The 26,797-nt window shown below is 44.6% G+C and overlaps 1 protein-coding gene across 1 annotated transcript in view; it reads left to right on the top strand.

The window, feature by feature from the left end:
* MMRN2 (multimerin 2) overlaps nt 1–26,797 on the top strand; it is a 181,046-nt gene that overhangs the window by 144,909 nt on the left and 9,340 nt on the right. The window contains exons 4-6 of the mRNA XM_069610778.1: nt 6,959–7,033; nt 10,724–10,897; nt 12,584–14,521. Coding sequence (XP_069466879.1) covers nt 6,959–7,033; nt 10,724–10,897; nt 12,584–14,521 — 2,187 coding nt within the window. The remainder of the gene's footprint in view (nt 1–6,958; nt 7,034–10,723; nt 10,898–12,583; nt 14,522–26,797) is intronic.

Raw genomic sequence — 26,797 nt, 5'->3', positions numbered from 1 at the left:
ATTATGCAAGTCTATGCAAAAAGGACGGGCATACTCGTCCTTGGCACTTAGTTTCCTCTCAGTGTCGATCCTTTAAACAGAGACCAGGATGTGCATTGGCATCATGTATAAGGAGAAAACTTCTGGGCACGCTTGCATGTCAGATGCTGTTACTGGCCAGTGGCCCGATCATGTTATCTTCATGCAAGCACAAGAATGACAGATGACCCATGCCCACTCATGTGAAATACCCTCAACCTGGATCTTCTCCTAAGAGTGCAGCCTCAACCCTATGTCCATTATGATATGATGTCATTTATAACGTGCCTGCACACAAGTGTTTCTGGGCGCACTTATCATGTGGGAAAGGTGATTGTGGCTGCAAATGTGGAGGATCCAGCGAAACGGATCAAACAATTAGAGTATTTGGTACACAAGGAGATTGATAGGAAACTTCACGCAATTACTCTGGGCCGGTATTTTAAGAACCAACGCATCCCCAGGGGGCTTCGAACACAACTGCGTCAAGAAGACACATTACAAAAAGGTTTGACTTTCGTCCCTACTTACGGTACTACATTATTTAACAGTAAGATTGAACTATATAGGTTTGTAAAAAAGCTCAAATTGAAAGTGTTCTTCGAAGAATTGGAAACTTTTGATAAACCTACTAACATGCCCGACTTCCAGGAATTTAGAGTGTGTTTATACCACCTATAAATGTACTCTCTATTGATATTTTCCAAAGACTGGTTACTCAAGATCTTGAATGGATTAGCTACAGAACCCCGCCACATAAGAACCTCAAACCCCATGAAATTAGACTTATTAAGGATCTTTACAACCTTCAAAGAATAACTATTCGTCCAGCAGATAAGGGAGGCGCTCTTGTTATCCTTAACACTGTGGATTAGGATTTAGAATGCCAGAGACAACTTCAAGATCATACCACGTATGCCACATTGGATCATGATCCCACCATCTCCATCAAAAACAACTGAACCACAGGTCTCTGTTGTTCAGCTTTAAATGAACACCAAAGATTAAGGTCCTCATTAACAAAATAATATATTAAGGAAACTATCCTAAATCCCTTGAGCCTAGTATTATTAGCATTTATATGATTTACTTTCTTATGCTAAGAGAAATCCAAGCATCTTTTGAAGTTGTAACATAAATTCGGCATCCCACGAGGCAATAGACTAATGGCATCTAAATCTCTTTATAGAAGCGAAAGTGACTCCTGTTTGCTGAAAGTAGCATACATCCGATGTAGCAGACAACAACAAGTGTTTTAAGAACATATGCACGGGTCAGTTGCGAAGATTTACAAAATGTTACATTAATTAAAGTAAGAAAATTATTATTATACAACGATGATGGTGATACCGCTCTCTCCCTGATCTTCTGGCAGCCATTCATTAGGATTTTTGAAAGACATTTGATCGACTCAACTAGAACTCAGTTTTCAAGACTAAAGAGGGGAAGGGTTCATAAAAATGACCAAGTATATACAGCACCAGAGGCAGGTGGCATCGCAAATGAGGCCAGATCTGTGTTTTTCATTATTCAAGCGGTCGAGGCAAGAGTGCTCTTGCCTCCACCTTTCATGAACCTGCACTTGAACCACTGGTGGAATCTTTTCCCTTGAACAAAGTTTTACTAGGAATATACAAACATGGCAGGGAATATAATGTGCTACGGAGACAAAACTCTGATTATCTCATCAAATCTAGACCGTACAATACCAGGACCTTAATCACATTGCCGAACTTTCGGAAACTCTATGTCTAAAAGATTAGGCATAATACATCTGAAATTCCAACACTATTCCTAGATTACCTCGAATTTTTAAACTTGATGAAAGAGGCGAGAATGTGAAACAATGAGATAATTGGCACTCATCAAATCTGATCAATACTAACTTTGCCAGCCTAATCGGACACCTGAATGTGGACATAGTAAGACCCTCAACATCTTTAAGTTAATGGATCAGCTTTTTTCTTTTCCTTATTCTTCTGACTGAAATATTCTATGATAAAGACTCTCGTACATACTTTAAGGAAGCCCAATTAAGATATATTCTGTTCATGGTGTCTGTCAAAGTCTTAACAGTCTCTTAAATAACCTTCTATGTAACTCATAAATCCCCTATTTTGAAGGTGTGATCAATCAAAGGTTTTTCTATTTTCAACATAAAATACATAAATGGCATTATCTGACAGCTGTCTGGAGCCTATACATGCAGTATAGCTATAAGGGTGTTTTGGGGTATAGTGGTGACATCATTTCTTAAACAAACCACCCATCGCAGTGGGGGATTCTTTACCAAATAGCAAGGCCCATGGCCCAAGTTGGGCCTTGGTGCTGATACTGCCTGATAAAGCTCTTCTGCAAAGGGCTTATAGCTATTAGTGTCACAGGACCAGGTTTGCTCACATGGCTGGAACATGCATTCAAGGTAATGCAACTACAAGAAATGGAAGAGGGGCAATCTCAAAAGAGGAGCCTGACATATGGTGTCAGGGGGAGCCAATGTGTGCAGTTGTGGAGGCACAGCAAAGAAGCTGGAAGGATGGGGACATGAGACATGGGCTAGCAAGAGGGACAGGAGACAGTGGAAGCTGGTGGGGGCAGGTGGAGTGTGCACTGGTATAAGATAATGATTTTCGGGGAGTGAAGCCAGAGTGTGTAACAGGTAATAGGACATCATGAACGTGCTGCATGGAAGTGAGCTTTACCATCTGTTGAGGGCTCAGGGCCCTTCAGACTCCTTGTATATTTTGCTGCAGGTACTAATCGCCTGAGACATCACTTCTATAATTGTAACAGAATCCAGAATGCCTGCTAAATGAGCCAGCACAGAGCAGGATGCCAGCAGCCATTGGAGCACTTAATTAAATTTGTGCTTAGCTTTCCAATTTCCTTTACTGGGAAATAGCTTTCTGTGACAGTTTACAGCCATGAGCTATTAAGGAAATGTTTACATTAGTTTGTTTATTTTGGACACTGCTGCAGTGTAATGCAGGGAAGGCTGTTAAATGCATTATGGTAAGCTGCTCAAACAGGTTTTTGCAACATATTACTCGCTACATATATTTTGTTTTCATCCACAAAGAACCTAGATTGATTATATGAACTAATTACTGGAATAGCTTTAGAGTAACCAAGAGACCAAGTATTAAAGAAGATGACAGTGCAGCCATGTATTATAAGGAATAAAATACCCAAAACTGTATTAAAGTAGAATATTGTAAGCCACATTGCATTGCTGTGACTGTATAAAGCTGGAGTCTGCAAACTTTGGCTCTCCAAATATTTTGCATTATGGTGCACAACATGTACTATGGGGTTCAGAGCTGATGGGAATTGTAGTACAAAATATCTGTGAGCCAAAGGTTTCAGATGTATGCTATGAAGCAACTCGACATTTTACTTTCTCTAGTTGTCTAGCAAAATGCTTATAACCCAGATAGGGAGTACTTCATCCAATAGTTAGCACTCCTTTTCAGAGATTTCTTGGATCAAGGCATGGTATGGTTCTTGCATATCGCTTTTATAGATCTATTAAGTTTGTCAGTGTGAGATCGACTGTCCTATTAAAGTTATCCCCCATAAGCAGAGGCACAGGAAATCCTATCCGTTGTAGCTCCTGGTTAGTTTAATTGTGTTCATCAACACAAACATTCCTTAACCTGAGATCAGACAAACACATTGCACTTGTAGTTCCCACCTCCTCTAAAAGACCATAGGTGGTTCACCCTTCTCTCACCTAGCCCCCCGACTCTGGAACACCATCCTTCTAGGCACTAGAGCCATATCTGGATATACGGGCTTTAAAATGCGATCACTGCATGGCTGTTCCCAAACGAGCAGAGGTACAACCGTATTTTAGTCCAACCCAACTTTCTGTAGTGTTGCTTCATGCGTGGGGTTTCCAATCTATTCTAAGGAATCCGTACAATTGTTTGAATTTATTAAACCAAATGGGAGATTTGATCGCATTTTGACTGTACGAACATTTCGTATAGCTGAACATTTCAATCATGTCTCCCATTCAGAGCCATTACAGAGATCAATGGGAGCGTGATTTACGGGGTGTCCCCCTTACCCTTGTTCACTGTAATGCTTCAAGGGTTGTCGGGGTGTCCCCGGCTCCCCGAAAAGTAAAGATGTTAAAAAAGAGGACCCTACGGCACCAGTTCCCGATCATGGAAGTGAAGGGAACAAGCGTCGAAGGGACACAGGAAATCGGCGGTTCACAACGAAGTGTGCCACCAAAGGGTAAATAAGGGGTTGTGTGGGAGCACGTTGTCAGAAATGTCGGGGGGGGAGAAAAAAACTAAAATAATTTTTCGTAAAATAACTTTTGTTTTTTTCTCCTTCAGACATTTCAGATTCGTTAAATTCATGGTAGTCCGTAGTCTAATAAGTGATTACTTCTCTCCATGTCCATATCTCTTGTCCCACATGGGTAATCCAAGCCTTGCCCCAGTTCTATAACCTCATCACCTTCAGGTATTTGAGCGATAGCTGAATGGGCATGTTTAAAGACACCCTTTAAAACTGGTGTACTTGGCCCTCATGCATCCTCTGGGACTTGACCTCCCACACCAATTCTTCCCAGCTCCTGTCTTTCCACAGCACTCAGCATCTGCACACCCTCCGCTCTGGAGGCTCACACTTACACCTCCCGCAGCCAAGGCTGTAGCACTCAACATTCCTAGCACTTCGTCTGTGGCTCTACATTGAACTTGGACCCCCCAGCATTTACCACCTCTTCCCTCTTCCTTTCTTCACTTGCACGTTCTGAATACTCACAAAGCATGGTAGGTTTGTCCCTCCACCATCTGTTCTTAAGTATTGTGTTGTAATGTATTTCCCTCCCCTGCTCCCTCCCTGCCCTGTGGGTGCTTTGAAACAGTATTTTCTTATTGTATAATATAATAATATAATATTATTATAATACTTATAATAAATAAGTAAATAAATAAATAAATAAATACAAACTTCCAAATTGGCAAGGGAGACAGGGACCCTCCGTAGGGAATGTCACCTGGCAGCATTCTCAAATACAATCCATTAGAGTTTTGGTTGTGGGTATCGAATAGTATGCCAGCTAGGTGGCACACACACTGGCCTTTCTATGTAAGCAGGTGTAGTAGAGGGAAAGATTCCTTTTTTCAGCCTGCGACTGGTTTTAATAAAAATCTTTGTTAGAAGTGGCTGGTTTCCCACCTTTCACATGTTGAAGAAGGAAGGATTTGAGCGATGCCAGTTCTGTTCCTACGATGCTCCGCTTCTGAAGCCTGGAATTAGAGTTTAATAGTTGACCATGTCAAGGGATTCAATTAAGCTGAGAAGTATGAGGGCCCCGGCTGCTTTGTTGTCAGTTTGTGTAGGTCATCCTTAATTGAGATTGCTGTGGTTTATGTGCCTTGGAACAATCTGCAGTCTTTTTGAGTGAGACCCAACAAGAAGTGTGTTTCTTCACTACACAGTGATTGCCTTTATGGTTGGCACTTTACAAAATACAAACAAACAAATAAATATTGTCTAAGAACAATTTAGGGAATTTTGCAGGACGTTAGTTTAAAGGCGTGTCAATAATTGGTGTGATCTTCTGAACCCGGTGACAGTTTCCTGTGCAGTTTGGAGTCCTTGAGTGACAACCCCATATTTCAGTGAGGTGTTGTCGCGTGCTTGGAAAAGAGCGGAAGCAATCAGCAGTGTTAGGATGTATTTGAAGGTGGTAGGTGGGGCCTGTGTCATCTGGGAAATGGGCTTCCAGACCTTCTTCAACAGTTCTCACAGTTTTGTGTGCATGAGACGTTGGGAGATGCTGAGGGTGTTGGGATGTAGATTTTGGGAGGGAGATGCTGTGTGGCTTGCTATAGTGAGAGTTCATTATGAGGTTGGGGCTAGATGTCTGTGAATGTTTTCTATTTAACAGAATATGTGGATGGCCATTTTGTTCCAGAGGGTCCTGCAAGGTTGTGGAGAGTTATTGCATCTAAGACTTTGAAGACTATTTTTTGTAGTCAGATTGTAATTGTGAGTTTGTATGTGCAATTTGCTTCACTAACATTCGTGACAGATTCTCCCTAGTGCCTCATTGTGCTGGAATGAAACGTTGCCTGTGTTTAGGAAAGATAATCTCTATTGCCTCACATTTGTGTGACTTCTTTTCTTTAGAATTTCTAGGACAGGTGTGAACAACTTCACTTTGAGATGTTTGTTGGCCTGTTTATGTGTTTCTAGAGTGGAATAAAGGTGCTACACCACACATGTCAGTCATAAACCTTTAGATGGACTTAAGATTTATAGATGGATAAGTGAGGTACAGGAGGAGGGATGTGATGAGGCCCATCTGTGTCACAATGTCTTTTACAGTGGTATCTTTCTAGTTTGATTCAAGTGTGGTTTCATGAGTCTGGAGCAGGGCAAAGTCATTGTTGGCTGTTACTATTGTGCAGTGTCTAGCTTTGAGGCCGTAGTGTGAGCGGAGGTGCAGCGATGTAATTTTCTGTGCTAAAATGGCATCCAGGATGTGCTTGGAAGATTGTCAAGTCCCCTAGGATGGCGATGAGATGTTGATCCCAAATGAAGCTGGACAATGAGTCGCAGGCTGAATCTACAAATATTGGGATTTTATCAAATGGGTCTATTTACGAGGAGGGGTGATGGCAGTGAGGGGGGTTAAGCATTTCAGAAACAGCGATTCACATCAATATTTTATGTATTGCAGCATAGGCCGAGAACTGTTTAATGATGGGTACAATATATGGCTGATCAGTTAAGTTTCCCTTTGGAGATTCAAAGCATGGAAGTCTAACATGTTTTGTGTTGTTACTGGTAATGAAATGTTCTAGATTTCGGAATTAATTGACTGGACATATTGAGACTAAATCCCTGGGCTTTGGGGGCAAACTCAATGTCAGTCTTTGGTAATATGTGCAATGTGGTCTCTCTACTGCAGATCCAAATGCTATTCCGATTCCTGCCATTCACATCACAGGGACAGAAAGAGAAAAGGAAAACCCCTACCCAGGAGGTAAGCTGTACAACTTCTTTTATTTTAGAATATATTATAATTGTCTTAAGATGTTTCTTGTTTTTAATGAAAAAAGTAGATTGAATGTTGTACTTTCAAAATGTATATAAACGCATGTGATATGTATTACAACATTCTTGTAAATTCATGAGTATGATATGCTCAGGATATTTATCCCTAGGGTCACATCATTTCAACATGATCATATGCAGTTGTTTTAACTCCTCATAACTCCTCATAACATGGACACTTTATTTAAAATAACAGATCAAAATGTCTGACAGTAATGTAACAACTCTGCATGTGTCAGTCTTTCATTTCATCGTTACTTACATACGACATACTATGGCCTTAGGCTTATTCTCTTTCCCTCTCAAACTTACAACTGTTTTAAGGCATTTTCTTCTGTTGTGATTTTGTAGGTTGAATTTTGAAAGTCATTTACCACCAGAGTGGTACCACAACAGTGGAGAATCTTTTGCCCAGGTGTGTAATGTATAAGTTGGTGAGTGGGTGAGTGAGTTAACTAATTTCCTCTAAACTCTGGTCCTGAGCTAATTGGCAAATTCTTCTAAAAATCACTAAAATAGTAAACGAAAGATAATCAGGCAAAGATATGGATGGTGGGATTTATCCAAACAGGTGGGCCTCAAACAATTTCAGAACGTACCTCATCTGATTATTATTGATAGATAGTTACAGGCCCTATGCCTGAAGCCGCAAACATTCAGTCTGCTCCTCCAATGAATTAGGAGATATAAAACAGTACTGGATGTAAGCTACCCATCTTTCGTGCATCATCTAATTAAATCTGCAGGGTATGCTACAGCTTTGCTATTTAGACATTTATATGTTAGGTTGAGTCCTTTAAATTGATCCATGTCTGCACTTGGAACCGATGTAAGGGTCTTCTCTCCTTCTATATGTGATCCCAACATCTAGGGAAGAATTTTGAGTCAATGAAGTTTAACTAACATTGCATGCCTTGGCTTTTCCATGAAGGATGTTTCAACACTTCAATCGGTTGTTCCCTTGTGTGCCTAGCAGAGAGGAGCCTGGTTTTCACTAAGGATAAACTGAGGGATCCTTTGGAGTTCACGAAGGGAGAAGAATCAAAATGTTACTCAATTGATTTAACAGATCAAAGGAACATTTTTTATCTGAAATAATACCTAGGCTTTTCACTTTTTCTTGTGTCCCAAAACTGTGAGGAAGGGTTATTTGCAGGGAATTCTTCATGCTTTTACTGCTGTTGTAGTTTTTTATTGCTTCGGTCGTAGCTTTGTTTTGATGATGGCAATCATTGTTGCAGTCATTCCTGTATGCAGCAAATGAACCTAGTTAGCTTGTCACCTTGTTGTTGCTGCTTGACTGATGTCACATAGAGTTGTGTACCATCCGTCACAACGGGGTTGACAAATGCAAATAATATCCCTTCACTAGTGACACTTTGCCATCCCTGGGTTCTATTTGCTCTTAAATGATCAATATAAATTGATGCATTGGATCATTATCAACCTAACGTGGAAACAAACAACATATTTAGAAAGATTTACTTCAAAATGCACTGATTAATCCTTCATTTTACTTAAACTTATTGGAGACTTGGGCTCACTGACCGTGCTCACTCCGGTACAACCACAAATTGATTTCAATAAAATGGCCCTTGTCTGCTGCCATCCGAAACCAAACATCTTTTACAGCAAATGATTTGTTATCCAGCTCACTTGGAGACACGCAGTTGCTGTATAGTAAAATATGGCGGATAATTTAATATTAGCATTCCGGATGGGAAATTGGCAAGACACAGAGCATATGTGCCAGAAAACAGATTATCCTGCACTTCTGCTCTATTTACCGGCATGCAGTCATCAGGAATGCAGTGTTATTTTAGCATGTTCACTTTGTTATCCTTATTTGTAGCACCCAGAATGTCATTGAACTGTTGAATCATCCTTCATGGAAGAGCCAAGACGAGCAATGTCGATGAAGTTAATTTGACTCACAATGGTGCCATAGATGTTGGGATCACATACCCAAGGCAAGGAGAGCATTACATTGGTTCGCTGTCAAAGAAATGTCAATTTAAAGCACTCAACCTCCTTTTTAAATGTCTAAACCGCAAAACCCCAACACACCTTACAGATCTGTTTAGATGCTGCATGAAAGGTGGACACCTTCGATCAGGGGACCAGGGACTGCTCATCAAAATTAATTTGAAGAACAGACTGAATATTTCTGGGTTGTGGGCCCAGGACCCGGAACAAGCGACCAATATTAACCCGACATGCTCCAGCATTAGATCTGTTCTGAAAATTGCATAAGGCCCACCAGTTTTGGTAAATCTCAATATCACGATCTTTGACCGAGAATCTTAATTATACTATCTTAGTTTCTTTTGAAACAAGTTGTCAATTGGCTCAGGATCAAAGTCTAAAGGAAATTAGTTCATCAAAACTCACACTCTCACTCACTCACTGAATGGCAATGGCAGTGCTAGATAAGAGAGCATTCTGGACAATAGAGAGCCCCATAACACACCGTTTCAGGTAATTGCTGTCATCTGACTGTTGTCATAATGCCTGAAATATTGCCATAGGATTGTGACATTGTTCTGGGCTATTACTTTAAACAGCAAAACATAAAGGTGTGCGTCTTTGAGTGAGAACCAGCTAATTCTAATTGTACCTCAATTAGGGGTTGAAATCTCTTGATAAAGATCAACAAGAGTTAGGAGGTATATTGATTCGAGGGATGTTTCTAATGTTTGGCACACCTCAGTCAATGTGTTGATTAAAGAGCACGGTTGGCATTATCCAAAGGATGAAGCTGGAGATGGGGATGAGGATGGAATCTTCACTGTCTTCTCAATCCTCTCATGAAAGGTTTCAGTCGCCAGTAAAACTCTTCTTCGCAGCCCCTTTCCCGAACTGTTCCTTCACATATTCTGGTTGAAACTCTCAACCCTGCCCATCCCATGCCCTAATGCCGTCATGTGGATATATTCTTGTTTCATTTTTAGATTAAAAAACAAAATGTGCATGATTTTTGGAGCTATTGTCACCTGTCTGTGTGCATTCTTGATGGGCATGTGCCCATGTTGCCATGTCCTTCTCACATCTGCCATCAACCGGGGCGGTCTGACATAGCAATGAACCTAGAGGTGCCAAGGTAGGGCACTGTACGATTTGCTGCATGTGTGTGCTTTATTAAAAGTAAGCTATCTGAATGCCTCTACACTATTTTGTTCATTCAATTGCAACCTGTTGTGTAATACCTGGTGCTTCAGCGATTTATAGCCCCCTGGCCTCCTCTGTGTTCGATTCCCTCTCTTGCTCCACGCTACTTTTCAACTTGAGCCTATCAGTGTGTCTACCTCTGCTCAAAATCTTTTGGAAGTCTACAGAAGCGACTATGACGTTCACCAAATGACCGCCTCCACTCACCTTTCATTTCTCACACTCCCCTCACCTTTGACTCTTCAGGTGGATAATGTCAGTTGGCTTGTTTGTGTGATTGAAGGTGGGCTGTGTCTTCCCACTTCAACAGATATATAAAGTCCACCAATTCACACCAATGCCTCGGCTCCGAGTGGGCAACAGCCATAGTGCATGATATGATTGTATGCCATGATAGTGTAATCCTGTACATCACTGCATTCAAATAGCCCTGCTTTCTCCTATCTGTCAGGCACCACACCTACATTGGAGTCTACAGAGCTCACCAAAGAAAATCAAGATCACAGATCCACTCTGGCAGATCTTCAAAATGATGTTCATCAAGCAACTAGCAGCCTAGTGGATCTACAGATCTTACTGAAATCAAACATCACCACCGGCTATGACATTAACCAAACCGACTCAGGTAAAGGGGGTTATGTGCCTCGCTGTCATTTGGTGCTTCAAGGTTATCAACACAGATATCTAAACCTTTAGTTAGGTGGATCCTAAGCAAAGGCTGATAAAGCTGTTGCGATATCAGGCAATGCAATAATGGCTGGTGCCTACGAAAGGCATGTAGGAGCAGGTGAGATAATGGTTTCCATCTTTAATGGGACGGAATCGGGTCCAGAACTGCAGAGCGCCTGCTCTCCAGATGTTTACGACTAAAACTCCCATGATACTTCACCATTGACAATGCTGGCTAGCGATCATGGGAGTTGAAGTCCAAAACATCTGACGGGCTACATAATGAGTTACCTGTTCCATCGGGACAACTAAAGATTTAGCCATAGGACAGACTCCTTTGTAAAGAGTGTCCTATTATTTTGTATGTGTGTGTTTGTAGATATGATATACAACCGATTTTCCCTGTTTTTGGTACATTTAGGTATATATTTTGTACACCTCTTAGCACAGAATCGTATAGAATCGAAGATGTTAACCATTGAAAAGAGGGATACTTAGTAAATGATGTGTTGGATGTGCAATAGTTTGAAAGTAAAGGGTAGCGTATGGCATTTGGGTTTTCTATCACATGCCGGGAACATCAGTGAACTGGAAAAAACTGTTTAATATGTTCTCCTTCTATGCTTTATTTTATATGGTTCATGGGCCCCAGAGATCCTCCTCCCCTCCTCCCCGTCACCAGAAATGTACCCATGGCCCTGTTACTGGACAAGTGAAATCAGAATAAAGACTGCAGAGGAAATGCACGGAGGCTTCATGAAATGTAAACGCTATATCCCGGCATCCTTCCCAAACCCAAAATTAGAAAAATACCTAAAATGCCTAGACACACTTAATTTCCCCCTGTTTCCCACCAAGCATACATTGGATCTCATTCCGAGTGTGGAGGTCCAGAATCAACAAGTGTGCCAGTAAGCTTACCAGTACCCTTTTTCCAAACCTCCACACTACGAGTCTGCCTGCAGGGTCTGTTGCACAATTGCAGGTGGCACCAGCGGTTTACCGCTGACCTCGGAATGAGGGCCATTGTCTTCCTTACTGCCCCAAATCGCCTCCCTTCTACAATTTCCTATGAGGGACCTGGTAACATAGCTGGTATATTCGCTCGCCTTCTCTACCAATCTCCTGCCCCACTGTGACATTGAATGTTTGGTCTTCTGCCTCCTGCTTCTTTGTGTGTTCCTGTACACCTTCGTATCCCCCCGCTGCTCCGCCTGACATTCCATACAGCAAAGTGTGAAATGGCAGCAGGCATGGCAAATGGCCTTAAATGCTAAACTTCTGGTTAGTGTTCTATTTCTGCACCCCGATGGTCTTGTCCGGAATAACTGCCAAAGTCACTGAACCTTTATACTGATAATGTTGCAACTCCTCTATGGAAACCAGTGATTTAGGAGAGGGGACAACATGGAAGGGCATGGTGCTTTACGTTAATCTATAGAATGAGAAAAGTAAAACAATGCTCCACTGATGTGACCTCACCTGGGTGGAAAATTAAGTTTAAATGTTGCCTAATTAAAGGTGGAATACACAATCTAAGCACATCATGATGACAGTGTAACAAACTAGCATGTGCAACATGCATACCTCAGCTCTAATACATTAAATGTGTGATTAAATTGTTTTGTTTTTTTTGTTACAGAATTTCAAGAAAACATTTTACAAAAAATGCTTTTGCCGTATCTTGCAAACTTCCTCCATGAACATTTCAACCCAGTTTGGACGAGTTTCAATAAAAGTCTGCAGGATCTCTCCAACAAGGTTCAAAACCTCTCCGAAAATGTTGAGCTGAACAGGAAAAACATTGAGAAATTCCACCTAAGCGCAGCCGCCAAGAAAGACCTCCAGGAGCTGGGGACAAAGTTTGAATCAAAGATTCAAGAGAACGTCGTTCATTTGGACCAGTTGAAGCGGGATGTGGATAGTGTTTACCACGCACAGGAGACGGCCCTTCATAACAATATCAGCATGGTGAAGGCAGACACTGACGTAAAAATCAAGAGAAACCACAAGCTTCAACAAGCTCACATTTTAGGATTGAACACCAGCATTGAAGACATGAGGCGAGGGCAGGAAATTCTGCAGGACGAGATTCAAGCTTTGAACCGCAACATCACGGTGTTATGGCTATATTGTGGCACCAAAGAAGTGGAAAACACCCAGGACGCTATCCACCAAATGAACGAGACTCTTGAGGAACACGAGCGTCAGATAAAAGACCTCTATCAAGAATCCGACGCAGCATTTGAGAACATCAACACCTTAGAGAAATGGTTTAAAGATCTAAGAACCCTGTTCAAGACAACAGACCAAGAGCTTCGAACATTAATAATGGAAAAAGATCTTATCTTAGAAGAAAATAAGGTTGCCTTTCAACGGCAGTTAGTGGAACTTAACTACACCATCATGAATCTGCAGGAAAGCAATGAAGATCTACTTTCGCACATAAAGAATTGTGATTGCCAGAAGCTTATTGCAGACTTATATATGCTGGAAGAGGATAAAAGGAATATTACCAGTGTTCTAAAAGACATTTTCCGAACTTTGGCCGAATTAAGGCTAAAAGAACGGTATTCACAGAATTCCCTTCAAAACTCAGTTGAAGATCTTTCAATGGCCCTTCATCCCATCCAGCAGACCCTCGCATCTCAGCAGGATCAAAACAGGAACATGATGCAAAGTGTCACCCAGCTGTCATCCCAAGCTAAAATATTTCTAGAAGATGTCAGTCTGTTGAAAAAAGAAGACGAGGCAATACAAGGTCACATAAAAAATCTTGACAGCTCGTTTAGCTCTCTCTTGGAGGATGCAATGCGCCACGACAGGGCTCTCGAGGCCCTTCTAGGAGAGGAAATAATGGAGGTTTTGTCTGAAGAACAACCAGAGGCCCTAAAGATGTCAATATTTCAGGTGCATGAGGTCCTCAATGCCACCTCCAAAGTACTTGAAACACAGCAGTCCAGCATTGAAGCCTTGACAAAACGGATCCAGGTCCTTGAGATGCAGAGTGAGGCCCACAGTGACTCGCCCGAATCGTACATGCCTTCTGAGTTAGGAAAGCCAACGGAGAGCACTGTGGAAGAATTCAAAAGCAAGCACACCCTTGTGGAACACATGGAACCGAACCACGAAGCTGCTAGAGATGACCACCTGGATAACTCAATCTACAATGACCTCCTGGTGCTCAAAAAAGATGTCAAGCACATGGGCCTGTGGATGAAAAATCTGGAATCCCACTTGACCGAGAGTAATTTCTACTGCAATAAATCTTTAGCGCGCCTGACAGGCCTTCTCAACATTTCCATGGAGACACTGAAGGGTGACATTGTCTCTCTAGATCAGCGTTTTGGGGAGCACCTAAACCTCTTCGAAAGGCTTTTCAAAAATGCTCATGAATTTGCGGCCTCAAACATGAGTCTGGATCTTGCAAAGGTTCACTCCCTGTTAACAAAGAAATTTCGAAAGCAACAGAGGCCTAAGGAGCCTCCTCAGAAAAGAGACACTAAACACACTAAGGAGCTCAAAGAAAGCATCTACCACTTTTCTGAGGACAACTTGGATGCAGAGCATTACGAGGAAGGTAGGCTCTTCAACAACTGGTCGACTAATTGTACATACAGCGCAATCTGCCGTGTGTGCACAATATTGATTATTTTGCTTATGACAAAGCTTGTGTCCAAGCCAACATTTCCAAAATATGTCTGCCAAATTATTTAGTTAAAATGTGCAGATCTATACATTAGTTGTAAATGGATTATTTTGCACAGGCTTATTTTGCCAGATTCAAATCAGCGGTCTGCAGCCTCTACAGATGTTTTGGATTCCGACTCCTAGGATTCCTCACTATTGAATATCCTGGGTAGGGCTGGTAGGAGGAGTAGTCCAAAACACCCAGAGAGCCAAAATGTGCAGAACCCTCCTCCGAATCATTCAGCTCATACACAGAGAGGCGTTTCTGGGGGTGGGGGAGGGGCTGAGGGGGCTATAGCCCCGGGTCATTTGGTTGTAGCCCCGGATAGAAGCTCAGGGACTACAACCAAATGGCTATAGCTAGCCCCGAATCCCGCCAGTCCAGACATTAACTTATCCCCTGATCTTGTCCAGACCTAGCAACACCCCTGCATATACGTTAAATATCCTCAGGGTGTGTGTCAAGTAGTGCAATTTCAATGTCATAGGTAGGCCAATTAATGACAATGATTTTGATACAATAAAAATTGTTCGTGAGGATCCCATCTCTACCTGATGAAGCGTGTCAGCAAAAGAGCACTGTCCACTTAGAATTATCCCCCATGATTGCATTTATATCTGTATACAACAGTTTCCTACACATGTTCAGGCTTGCCTCAGTCTGCGACTGGGCCAGCCCTTAGCAGGCCAGTCATTTCCGTGGCGAGGGTGGGATGGTTCATTCCTATGTGAGTAGCTTTCAGGACATGTCTGGATCATATGGAGCGTCTCCCCTGCTCAGATATATGCCTTAATAACTTATTAACTCTGCAGTGGAAACTGTCCTGATATACACCTCTTTAAGACTAAGCAGTTTTCCTCGTGACACAGGCTCACCATTCAGTTCGTAATTTCCAGACATATCCCCCTTGCGCAGAGAACACCTCCTCGCCAGCCATCTCTCCCCTTGGCTGTGCCCCAAATGATACAGTTGAGTCATACAATAAATGCGGTCCAATTGTAGAGATAGGGTGTCCAGTGATAAAGTTGCATGGGAAATGGCCACCAGGGGCGACAGTTCCCAAAAGGTGCACCCTCATTAAAATCAAACACTTTCTCTGAATATTCTGCGATGGGAGTTTATAATACAAAATGATACTCCTCCAAGATTATTTGGGGAAAGTATTTTAGGGGTCAGGGAAAAAAGTCACCTACCTGCCAACTTTTTCCAGGCAACATTAGCACATGAAACCACACATACCTCCTCCACCGTTTCCTCTTTTCTCATGCCTTGGTGTGTGTCTTATCGATCCCTCACCCCAGCTATCTACCCTACCACTACTGAATGTTCTATCATCTCCTTCTTTGCCTCCCCGACAGGCAAAGTGCTTTGGCGCTATAAACTATGGCAGGAGGCGCTATACAAATGCAAGATAACAGATAACATACATGTATGTGCTTAAGTGAATGGCAGTTATTGCCCAGGGTGACTGGTTCCCACCTTTACGAACTGTGTGACATCAGCAGCTCAAGGCTACTGCACTCCAGTTTCTTGTGAATGCAGTCAGCGCTCTGTCTTTTTCTGTGCTATTATCTTTTCTTTTTTTAAGTTTATGTATTTATTGTGGCTTAAAAATGTTACAGAGCTTTAAGAAAAATATAACTGATAACAGTTCTTAGACCATTTGAAAACGAACTGCAGTTAATTAATACGTCTATGATGAAAACTATCTAGTAGAAACACTAGGGACGATTTGGGGCTGAGGGGTGTAAACGTTGTGGAGGCTACCCTTACTTAGTAGACATGTCAGCACATGTAATGCAAGATAACTAATATATAGGATGTGATGGCGTAGTACCTCTCTGTAACATCCTAGCAGGACAGCGAGTCCAGAAAGTTGTCGCCTGTGCAGGGGTTGAAGTGTACCAAGAAAAGGAGTGGATCTATGTTGCCAGGTGGCGAGCCCTGCCTCCCACCCACCGACCCCAATCCCATGCTCCTCCTACAACAACACAAACCCCATACCACGTGGGTCCTGGCTTTCCTCCGTTCCTCCGACACCAATGGGTTTTACAACAGTTCTTTGTGATTTTACCGAAAATAATTGACCAAATAATTTTTTACCAAAAACAAAATTATCGGAAAATTCACCACATGTTTCTATTTTATTTGGGTGTGGTCCCCCCAAAACCCCTGTTTCCATATGTTAATAACGCCAATGTAACCCCTCCACACCTGTTTTACCCTATTACCTCACCCCAGATATATATTTTTTTAATTTTATGTTTTTTAGTTGTTTTTGTTTTGGTAAAAAATGCTTCACTGAAACATTTTTCGTGAATTATTATTATTATTATTATTATTATTATTATTTAGTTCTTATAGGACGCAATACGCCTAGAGGCCTCAGTGTGCACAAGTAAGAGAACCTAAGACTAAATCACTGGGTACCTTTTACAGCTGCACTACAAAGACATAATGAAACCCAGTGAAAGAAAATGCACCTTAAGCAATCACAACCAGGGGCGCCGAGTACGGGGGGGGCTCTGGGGCCCGAGCCCCCCCCCGGCAAAATCAAGTCGGGGCTGAGCCCCCACCCCCCGGCGGAGAGGGGGGGGGGGGAATGCAGCATCGATGGCCCTTTTCATCGATACTGCATCACTTCTCTCGGGCTGGGTATAATCGCGAAAATGTGCGATTTAGCCCTCCCCTCTAGGACTCATATTGGTGTATGGTCCTGGAGGGGAGGGCTTAGGGCAGCGGTATTCAAACTGTGGGGCGCACCCCTCTGGTGGGGTGCAGCCTCATGCCCAGGGGGGGCACGCATCCACAGTTTGAAAAAAGAAAAAAAAAAGGATAAATGACCAAAGGGTCAGGCTGTTGCTTCATTAACAAGCAGCAGCCCGATCCACGGCCTCTGCCACACATGCTTAGTGCGACAGGGGCCGGGCCTTTGTGAGATCTCAGGCTCCATTAGGAGCCTATTAATGAAGACAAAAGAAAAAGCGCACACCTTCTTTTGCCTTGATGATGGTCATTGCGGCAAAATAATGTGTGTGCTTTTTTTTGTCTTCATGAATAGGCTCCTAATGGAGCCTGAGGCCCCACAAAGGCCTGGCCTCTGTCGCACTATGGGTGGTGGCAGCAGGGTCGGATTGGCCCCTGGCCTGGCCGAAATCGTCCCTGGGGAGTAAGGGCCGGTTTCAGGCCATGCTTGGGCTGGTTTGAAAAAAGAAATTCGGAAAAATTCATTTTTTTCAAATTTATTTTTTCATTTTTTATTCTTCAAAAAGCTTTCATCCTTCTTGGGTCGATATAAGTACCAACACAGGTTGGGTGATATTGTATGCATATTTGTTCTATAAAAAAGAGCTTAAGGGTAAGTGCTATATGATACCATATTATCATGTGGCCTTGGACGTCTGCTTGAAGTCACAGTAATTTGACAATATGGATCTATACACACAGATCTTAATAATACGTATGGTGATCCATTCTTGTATGAAATGTATATCACCTTAGTGAAATCATAACCATATTTTTCGTAGTGTAGTTTACTTAGGAACAATGCTATTTGATGCCACTTCCTATTTTTGTCAAGGGGTGAAAGGTTGTGTTTCATCGCTTCCCGGGGTGTCACTTTGGTGTGGGGTCAAATTACATCACTTCCGGTGTTATCATCAGAGGTCAAGTGTCGTGAGGCGAGGGGTGGGCCACTTTTTGAGGCGAGGGGTGGGACACTTTTTTTGGGGTGACCGGGCCTATTTCTTGTCCCAGTCCGACCCTGGGTGGCAGCAGTGGTGTGGAACTGCCCAAGTGTCACAGAAGTGCTAGAACATATTTGGGCACAGGCACCTACTGTTTTACAAATTAAGCACTTGGTATACACATGCAGTTGCAATTACATGTTCATTAAAAAAGTATGCCCTCAGGAGTATGCCATCACAGAGAAACAGGGACCCCAAAGCCAGTTCAACTACCCACTTCCAGGTGTACTACTGAACAGGTAGATGTAAATCGAGAGCCAACCAACCTCTTGCTCCTATCTGTGCTACTGTACCATACAAATGAGGGGGAATCGCTCTCCTCCAGCCTCTTTCCCAGTAATCGATTCTTGATGATTTACTGGTGCAGTCACAAAAAAAAGATTTTTTGGGGGTTCATTTTGTTTACAAATGTAGCGCATTGCTAAAACCCACTGGCTGCCAGTTCATTGTCCTTGGAGCGTCCCAGGATCCCTACCCCATGAGAGCCACCAACCTTGAGTGCTGTTTTATAACAAATGAAAGACACAGACAAAACAATAACTGTGTGAGTCAACTGAGAGATGAATGCACTTGTGCTCCATTCAGAGAGAGGCTTTGAAAATGTAGCTCTGACAAATCAGAGAATCAGGGGGGCAAAGAAGCACTGCACACCTCCGCTCCCTCGTCATGGTTTTACGGTTGCCTCCTGAAAGGTTGCCAGCAGCTAACCTGCCATCCTGTGCCAACTCCATGCCTCGTGTGCTATTCCCTGGTCAACCAAACCCTGTGAACTCATAGGCAGCATAAGACCCACAGAAGTCTTTTTACCGCCCGTCCTGTTTCTTGCACTAGTGCTATTAACACGTGCAACTCCAAGGTATAATATTAACAACCAGTGTTTGTGGGTAAAGGGCCAGCATAAGTCAAATGATAAGGTGCTTGTGGCAGTATGGAGTTCCAGGCCTCTGCTTGGACGCCGAGTTCTGCAACCTTTAGCTCTGCAGATGTGTTGGACTACAATGCTCATCAGCCTCAGCCAGCATAGTCAATGGTGATGGATCATGGGAGTCGTAGTCCAAAACATCTGGAGAGCCACATGTTTAAGATCCCTGGCTTTAAGGAACAGGAAGTAAAATAATCCATGAAAGTAACAGGAGTATGACGTTCCTGGATCTACATGGGTAGAATAAAAGTAGACTAGAAGAACAGCCTGGGGGCATCAAGTTTATGTAGGATGGAATGGTGGGGGCCTGAGTCACCTGAGGAGACAGGGGTATTTTACAGGTCTGAAACCTGGTAATCCACTTTACAATAAAAGACAACATGGAGAGAGGTGATATGATATGATATGATAGTTTATATACATAGCGCCTATACACAATGTGTTTCAAAGCGCTTCAAGGAGGGAGGGGACAAAGGAAAATACCATTACATTCAGCAAAAGTCCTTGAAACAATACAGAATGTGAAAAAACATCATAATAGGCCTGTCGACATTTCTGATGGTGCAAGTGCATAGAAACAAGTAAGGCAAGAGGTAATGGAGAGGAAGGAGAACAAAGCAAGCAGTAACATTAATATGTCTGACGACAATTTACGCAGTGCAGGTGGTAACAAGAGGCGGGATGGGAGGGGGGCAAGGGGACGGAGGGGAGAGGGAGAACAAGGCACGCTACTGAGCAAAAATGTCGGTGACAAATTTGAAAAGCAGGGGAGGGGGGGGAGAGAACAAGGGGGGAGGAGGAGGGACAGACAAGCTGCTATCAAGAGTCACGGAACAGATGATAGGAGTAAGTGCTAAGAAGGGGAAGACTGAGAGGAGGGAAAATTTAGAAGAGGGGAGTAAGAAGGAAGTGGAAGAGGATGGAAGTGAGGAGGGGGGAAGGGAAGGGGGCAGGAAGGGGGGTGAAATGCAGAGCAAAAGAGGGGGGCAAGCAGGGTGAGGGCACACAGACACTCACAGAGGGGCAGGGGGCACACAGACACTCACAGAGGGCCAGGGGGGGCACACAGACACTCACAGAGGGGCGGGGGGGCACACAGACACTCACGGAGGGGCAGGGGGGCACACAGACACTCACGGAGGGGCAGGGGGCACACAGACACTCATGGAGGGGCGGGGGGGCACACAGACACTCACAGAGGGGCAGGGGGCACACAGACACTCAAGGAGGGGCGGGGGCACACAGACACTCATGGAGGGGCGGGGGGGCACACAGACACTCATGGAGGGGCGGGGGGGCACACAGACACTCAAGGAGGGGCGGGGGCACACAGACACTCACGGAGGGGCAGGGGGGCATACAGACACTCAAGGAGGGGCGGGGGGCACACAGACACTCACGGGGGGGCCGGCGATCCGGCGTACGGCGGTGGACAGCGGTAGACAGGGCCTTAGGAGTGGGCCTTGTGAGGAGGGCTGGCCAAGCCTGCTGGCCTCCTCATTGGCCCAGATGTAGTAGGCCAGGGCCAATCCCAGGCCACCAGCAGCAGGATGGAGGGCACTCCGGTGCCCAACAAAGAAAGAAAAAGCCATCTTGGAATGGCCGTGCCTCGAGAACCCAGTGAGGCAAAAACACACAACAACACACAAAGCATGCCAGCAATCTGCGAATTAAAGCCAAGAAAGTACATGTGGCTGATGGCAAAGTCACGTAGTGAAATTAGCAGAATGCTATAAGTATGCTGTGGTGCCATCATGCGCCGATACAATAAGCCCAGGGGGGCTTACCTGCAGTTCCGAAAATGCACCGTGTGCATTGCAGGGCCTCAGGATGGAAATGGGGAGGCATCCAAGTCGCAGCTCCGGTCGCCGTAGATGGAAGAAGTCATGTCTCTGACTTCTTCCATCTATGTCTCTGTGTGACCTGTAAATCTGCCGAGATACCACCAAACTGTACTACCATTACTGCCACTTGGTCTGGCGGTATTACTGCCAGATTACAAGTGGTGGTAGGCAGTGTTAATCCCCATTAATTGGAGTCCATAGGACTCCACGGTGGATTTCAGCGGTATTACTGCTGGGAGTAATTTTGCTGGTGGTAAATCCCAAATTGTTCTATTTTGGGCGATATGGTGGAGAAAATACCTCCAAGCTTCTTGCTGGAGGATTTTCCTCCACCTTTGCCCTCAAACTCATAGTTGGGCGGTGTGATAACGTGGCTCTATACGGTATTACCAGTGTTGCCAGTCAGAACTCATTTACCTCAGCAATGTATTCAGTTCTCTGTTTTTTGTCCTGACGCTTAAAATGTGCGATTTGCATTACAAGCTGTGTGCTGCAGACTGCTTCCACTCTAAGCGGGGGAGAAGTTAGGACTGTGGGGACTGAGACAGCAGGACTTTTCAACCTTTTGACATGAGTGGCCTTCACTGAGTCTTGGGGGGGGCATCACCTCGCACGGGATATGGTACAGTATAATTACCTCATTGCCTTCTATCACTGGTTCCTCTACATCAGCCTCTTGCTGACATAGAAGGGTTTATAGATGTTCAGTGGGCATTCAGTGGTTAATATCTATGCTGGCCTGCCATCTTGTGATAAACGGCAGTTATTAACCTTAAATTTGTCGCCATTGCAAGTCTCACTTCTCCCACAGCAACAGCAGAGCCCGCTTTGCCAGTGCCTGATAATCCCAAAATTCTCGGTCATTTTATGCAAAGCTGCATTTTATTTTTATAAGGTTATTTTACTCACTGAATGCTGATCAAGTGTTTTAAGTCTGGACTTTATTAACTGGGTGCTTGTAATTGCAGCACAAGCCTTCTTTACAATCTAAACTAGAGGTCTGTTTACAATGTTGATTGTTCCAAAATACATCTCCTGGCGTGCTGCTTTGGGCAGGTGCCCCCCCTTAAGCTGTACACAATGATACATTATCTGGTTGACATACTATGTGATTGGTGTATTTTATAAAGAAAACTAAGACCACTAGAACTCACCACCCCAGAAACTCCCAATACCACCTTTGGGGGCATTCCTGTGGACATGGGAACACAGAGGAAAGAATGAATAAAAAAGTATTTGCGTTCAAGAGGAAGCTAGACCTTTGCAAAAGAACAGTTGGAGCTGGGCAAGCCACCTAGCAACATTAAGGTCCAGCTTTGATGAATACTTCCCTGAAGTAAATGCTGGCATTAATGACTGGGTGATGCAGACTTTTCTGGCAGAGGAGGTGGTGCATCATCCATTTGATGGCCAGTAAGAGCTGATTGAGGTTCAGTCGGACACTACTCTGCAATCTGAATTTAGGAACATTGCAGTTTTACTGAACTATGGCACCACACACGTCTTGCTTGGTAGTTTTTAATCGGGAATAGTCTTTACTTCTCGTTTCCCTTGAATTAGGAACTTTTTTTTGGTGGTGGTGGTACTCCACCTTGCAGCTGTACCTTCTGGTTAGCAAGCATTTCATTCTCCCATCCTAGTTGTGTTGCTGGACGATTATAGAGCGGTGGAGTAGGGGCAGTGATGTCTTACCGGAATACAACTCGAAGGCTTAAATCTCCTTCTTTCTTGACTTTAGTATATGCAGTGCATGCTAGCCAATGTTTCCACTGTTATGCGCTGCGCGCGCCAACACCGCCCCCCCGCGCGCCGATGCACCAGGTTGGCAACTACATGCAAATTTGCGGTCATATAACTGCCAGTGATGTCACTTCCAATATTTGCCCCCCCCCCCTGGAAATTCATAAATCGGCTCCCCTGATCACAACTACTTTCAGTTGTTGTCCCCCACAACATGCAGCTACATACAGACCCCCCATTGTATTCACACGTCTTAAGGGAAATACCAAAGACTAAAGCCATCCATGCCACCCATTGCATTGCCTACACACACAGTTCTGTGGCTGCCTGGAGCAAAGGCCTGTTTATCGGGTGCTTAAAAGCAGAAGCCAAATGCTGATCACTGCAGGAGCGGGGCTATGAGAGGGCTCAGGAATGGGCTTTATGTACGAAGAAGGCTACTGAAATAAACAACAGCAAGCCAGTGGTCGCAAAATAGCACAAGGGGATGTGACATTAGAACAGACAGGGCCAAGATGTGTATCTCCGTCAAGGGGGGGGGCAGGAAAATCAAAGACCTCCTTCGCCTGCCATCCAGGAAACGTTCTCTGCACGTCAAAGAGTAATGGAGCGATGGCCGTATTACCAAAAAGTAGCCAAACGCTGTATCATTTAGTTCCCGCCCACTTCGAACTCTCCCCAATGGGGCCCTGAAGGCCCACCTTAATCCTTCATCCTGAGAGTTAGTATTTCTAGTGAAGCCCGCTTTGCGAGCAAGGTCAATCATTCTTCCATGGCAGGCCTCGTTTTGCATTTCCGGCTGCGGAGTATCCGCCCCCCCCCCCCACCCAACCCCCACAAGCATCGGCCCTCTGCTAATTCAGACTTTCTGGCTCCTCGAAGCACTCAGGTCATTCCACGCTATTGACTTATTTGAACACATATTTGCAATTTCCGGCCATAAGCCCTTATAGAGCTACTATGTAAACAGGATGTGGCACAGAGTAGCATTCACGTTATAACATTGCGAGCAGTCGTCTTCCGCTAGGCCCAATTCCGATGTTTTTGTTCGTGTCCAAAAAGCCCTCCAGTCAAACGGGTGGTGTGTGTGTGTGTGTAGCATCTCAATTCAAAGGCCTGCCTCTTTAGTTGCTCCCAGATGTTTCTCCCATTCATATTCCGTAATATCACCCCCCTACTCCACAGCTCGGCTTTTTACTTTTGGCGGCTAGTTAGCACTCTAGTGCCACCTCTGAGACCAAAATAATTGGAATAGGAGTACAGATCGGAAGCAGATGGGATGTGAGGAGGAGCAGAAGGCGTGTTTGTTGTTTGGCTTTTTGCCAACCCCCCAACGGATTAGGGTCATGCTTATCCCTGTGGCCATTTCCAGCCACTGGCTCCCCTTTCCGCTTAAAAACGCCCTCCTCGGAAATGTTTGTGCTAGCTCTATTGTCCTATCAAATCAAACCATGTGCTTTTGTGGGGCTGTTATTTCTAAGCAGTCTTCTAAAAGTAGCGGTTAGAAGTAACAGTGATCTATTCATCAAGTGTTCTTTCAGACAGTTGATTTCTGAGCAATTCTTGTGTCCTTGCATCTGTTCCCTGAACTGAATTCCTGTCAAAAGGTTTTACCTCTTTTATAAGCATTAGATAGGCATTTGCCAGGCACTTCAGTCGCATGCCCAGGTACCCACTCTCTGCGTGCCAGCTGTTGCCATCATTTGGATCGGTAGTAACAGTATGGCAGTGACTTGCAAATGCCTAGCCCATGTCTACACAAAAGCCAAAACTGTTGCCTTTGCCAGTTCTAGTTTTTGGATGTTCTTGACCAGGGGCTTACAGTCTTGAGAAACATTCAGCTTGTAAAGGCTCATTCAAATCATTCCCAGGGCCAGAGAGAGCACTGGGTAACCTAATCTCTTGCCTGGAGTGATGCTTTGAGGGGACCGGCAATTGGACCAGGCTGAAGCCTTCCTGTTGCGTTTAACTATATGAGTTTCTGTGATGCCTCCAATAAAAGGGGTGAGTGGCTTCCCGCTCGCCATTTAATCCACCACTAACGGCGTGGCGGGTCGTCCTTTGGTGTAGTGTATGGGCTGCCTGGATTAGCTCAGGGCCGGACTGGCTGGCCCCTTAACACTGGCGATGAGTCGGTAGAACCTTGCACTTGCATGCTGGCTCCCGAATGGGCGAGCCTTAGCTCCGAGTGGCGTGGTCGGCCACGGGGGAAATGGTGTGCTTACTCCCACAGGGAAGAGAGGATGTGGCGTATCCCAGACATCCTGTAGCCTTCTTCGCCTCAGGCCTGGAGAGGAGAGATGTGGCATGGCCAAAACCTGCAGCCACACGCTCCCGCCTGGAGGATAGAGAGAAGGTGGCACGGCCCATACGGCCTGCAGCCTGCTTCGCTCCTGCATGGAGAAGCACGGAGGTCGCGCAGCAAGGGCCCCTGCGACCTGGGGGAAGGTGAGAAAAGGGAGCGGCGCAGTATCATCCACTCCCGCAATGAAGGTGCGTGGTGCGGACTTCATTGCTGTAACAGTGCAGTTAACTCCCGCCTGTGGAGGGGAAACCTGGTGCGGTTCACCGCCATAGCTAGACAAAACTCCTGCTTGGGAGTGAGAGGTGCCCCAGAAGCAGCAATGATGAACGCCTACCATTGGGAGCGCAAACATGCAGCGGCTCCTACCGTAGCCCCTCTGCACTACTGCCTGGGGGAGCCTGCAAGCTGCACATAAATATGGGGGCTGTTGGGATCAGCAGTTGGCACGACATCCCGCTGCCCTCTGGCGCCCTGTATTGCGACACAAACTGTGCCAAGTGTCGCATCATGTCTTTGTGGTGTCATTGTTTCTCTACCAATTGAAAGTTTGTCAAATTCTGTTGTCGAGATACAACCAATCGGCTATTATTATCCAAACAGGACTGGGTATTAGATCCTGTGAGGCGCAACTGACTGGCTGGTGGAAAACAGTGTATATTTCCAAACCTGGGAATTGTTGATACATTTATTCACCCCCAGGTATCAAGTATAGCAAACACAATTGGTTGTGCTCGAAAACATGTTAAAAACAAATTCCTATGTACTATGGACCTCTTAAATAGGTCACTGCACGTAAGTGCAGTTGTGATTGTGATGTAGCGTATACCTTCTGGTTGGCTGGGATGTTGCAGTGGTCATGAGACCAATCATGACCCGTTGGTCGACCGGTTTCGAAGGAGTACGGTATTACATCATCTTCTTCAGGACCGTTGTTTATGGTGTGAGGATTCACATTCCAACAGGCCACTGTATAATACAGTGTGGGTGGGTGCCTCTGTCTCCTTTAGGGAGACAAAGATGGAGAGTCACGGTATAAGTACCCCGTGGTCTTCATACTGTCTGTGTACTAGCAGAGTAACAGTCACATTGTTTCAATATGAATATGAAAGGAACTGGTCCTTGCCACATTATTGGGTGGCTGTGCACAAAGAAGGGGGAGGGGGATGCAAATTAGACCATTGTGGCTCGTGATTCTAAAGCATCAACCTAAGTGTGACTCTGGTTATACCACACATGCCCTTATGAATCATTCTAATTGTACTCACGTCTTACACATGAAGACAATGGGCCTCATTACGACTTTGGAGGCAGCCATGCCCTTAATAAGGGCATGGCTGCCTCCAAAATCGTGTCGGGGTCCGGGTTCACTGAATGGGGAAATACCGGACCATTCCGACTTTGGAGGGCCCGGTATTTCCTCCTCAGGGAACCCAGACCTTCCCCATTCCCATTCGAGCCCCCATAGGGCTCAATGGGAATGGGGAGGGAGCTAACAGGCCCATTAATAACGGGCTCGTTGTTAGCTCCCTGGTCCCCATGCTGGACCCACTATGGAACCTCGTAATAGGGCGGAATGGGATTAATGGTGCCGGCCCCATTACCGACGCC

This window comes from Ambystoma mexicanum, chromosome 8, assembly GCF_040938575.1.
Source record: "Ambystoma mexicanum isolate Mex_15411 chromosome 8, UKY_AmexF1_1, whole genome shotgun sequence".
In the NCBI taxonomy this organism is placed as follows: Eukaryota; Metazoa; Chordata; class Amphibia; order Caudata; family Ambystomatidae; genus Ambystoma; species Ambystoma mexicanum.
The sequence above is the reverse complement of the archived record's forward strand: the minus strand, read 5'-3'. Positions and strand labels throughout refer to the sequence as shown.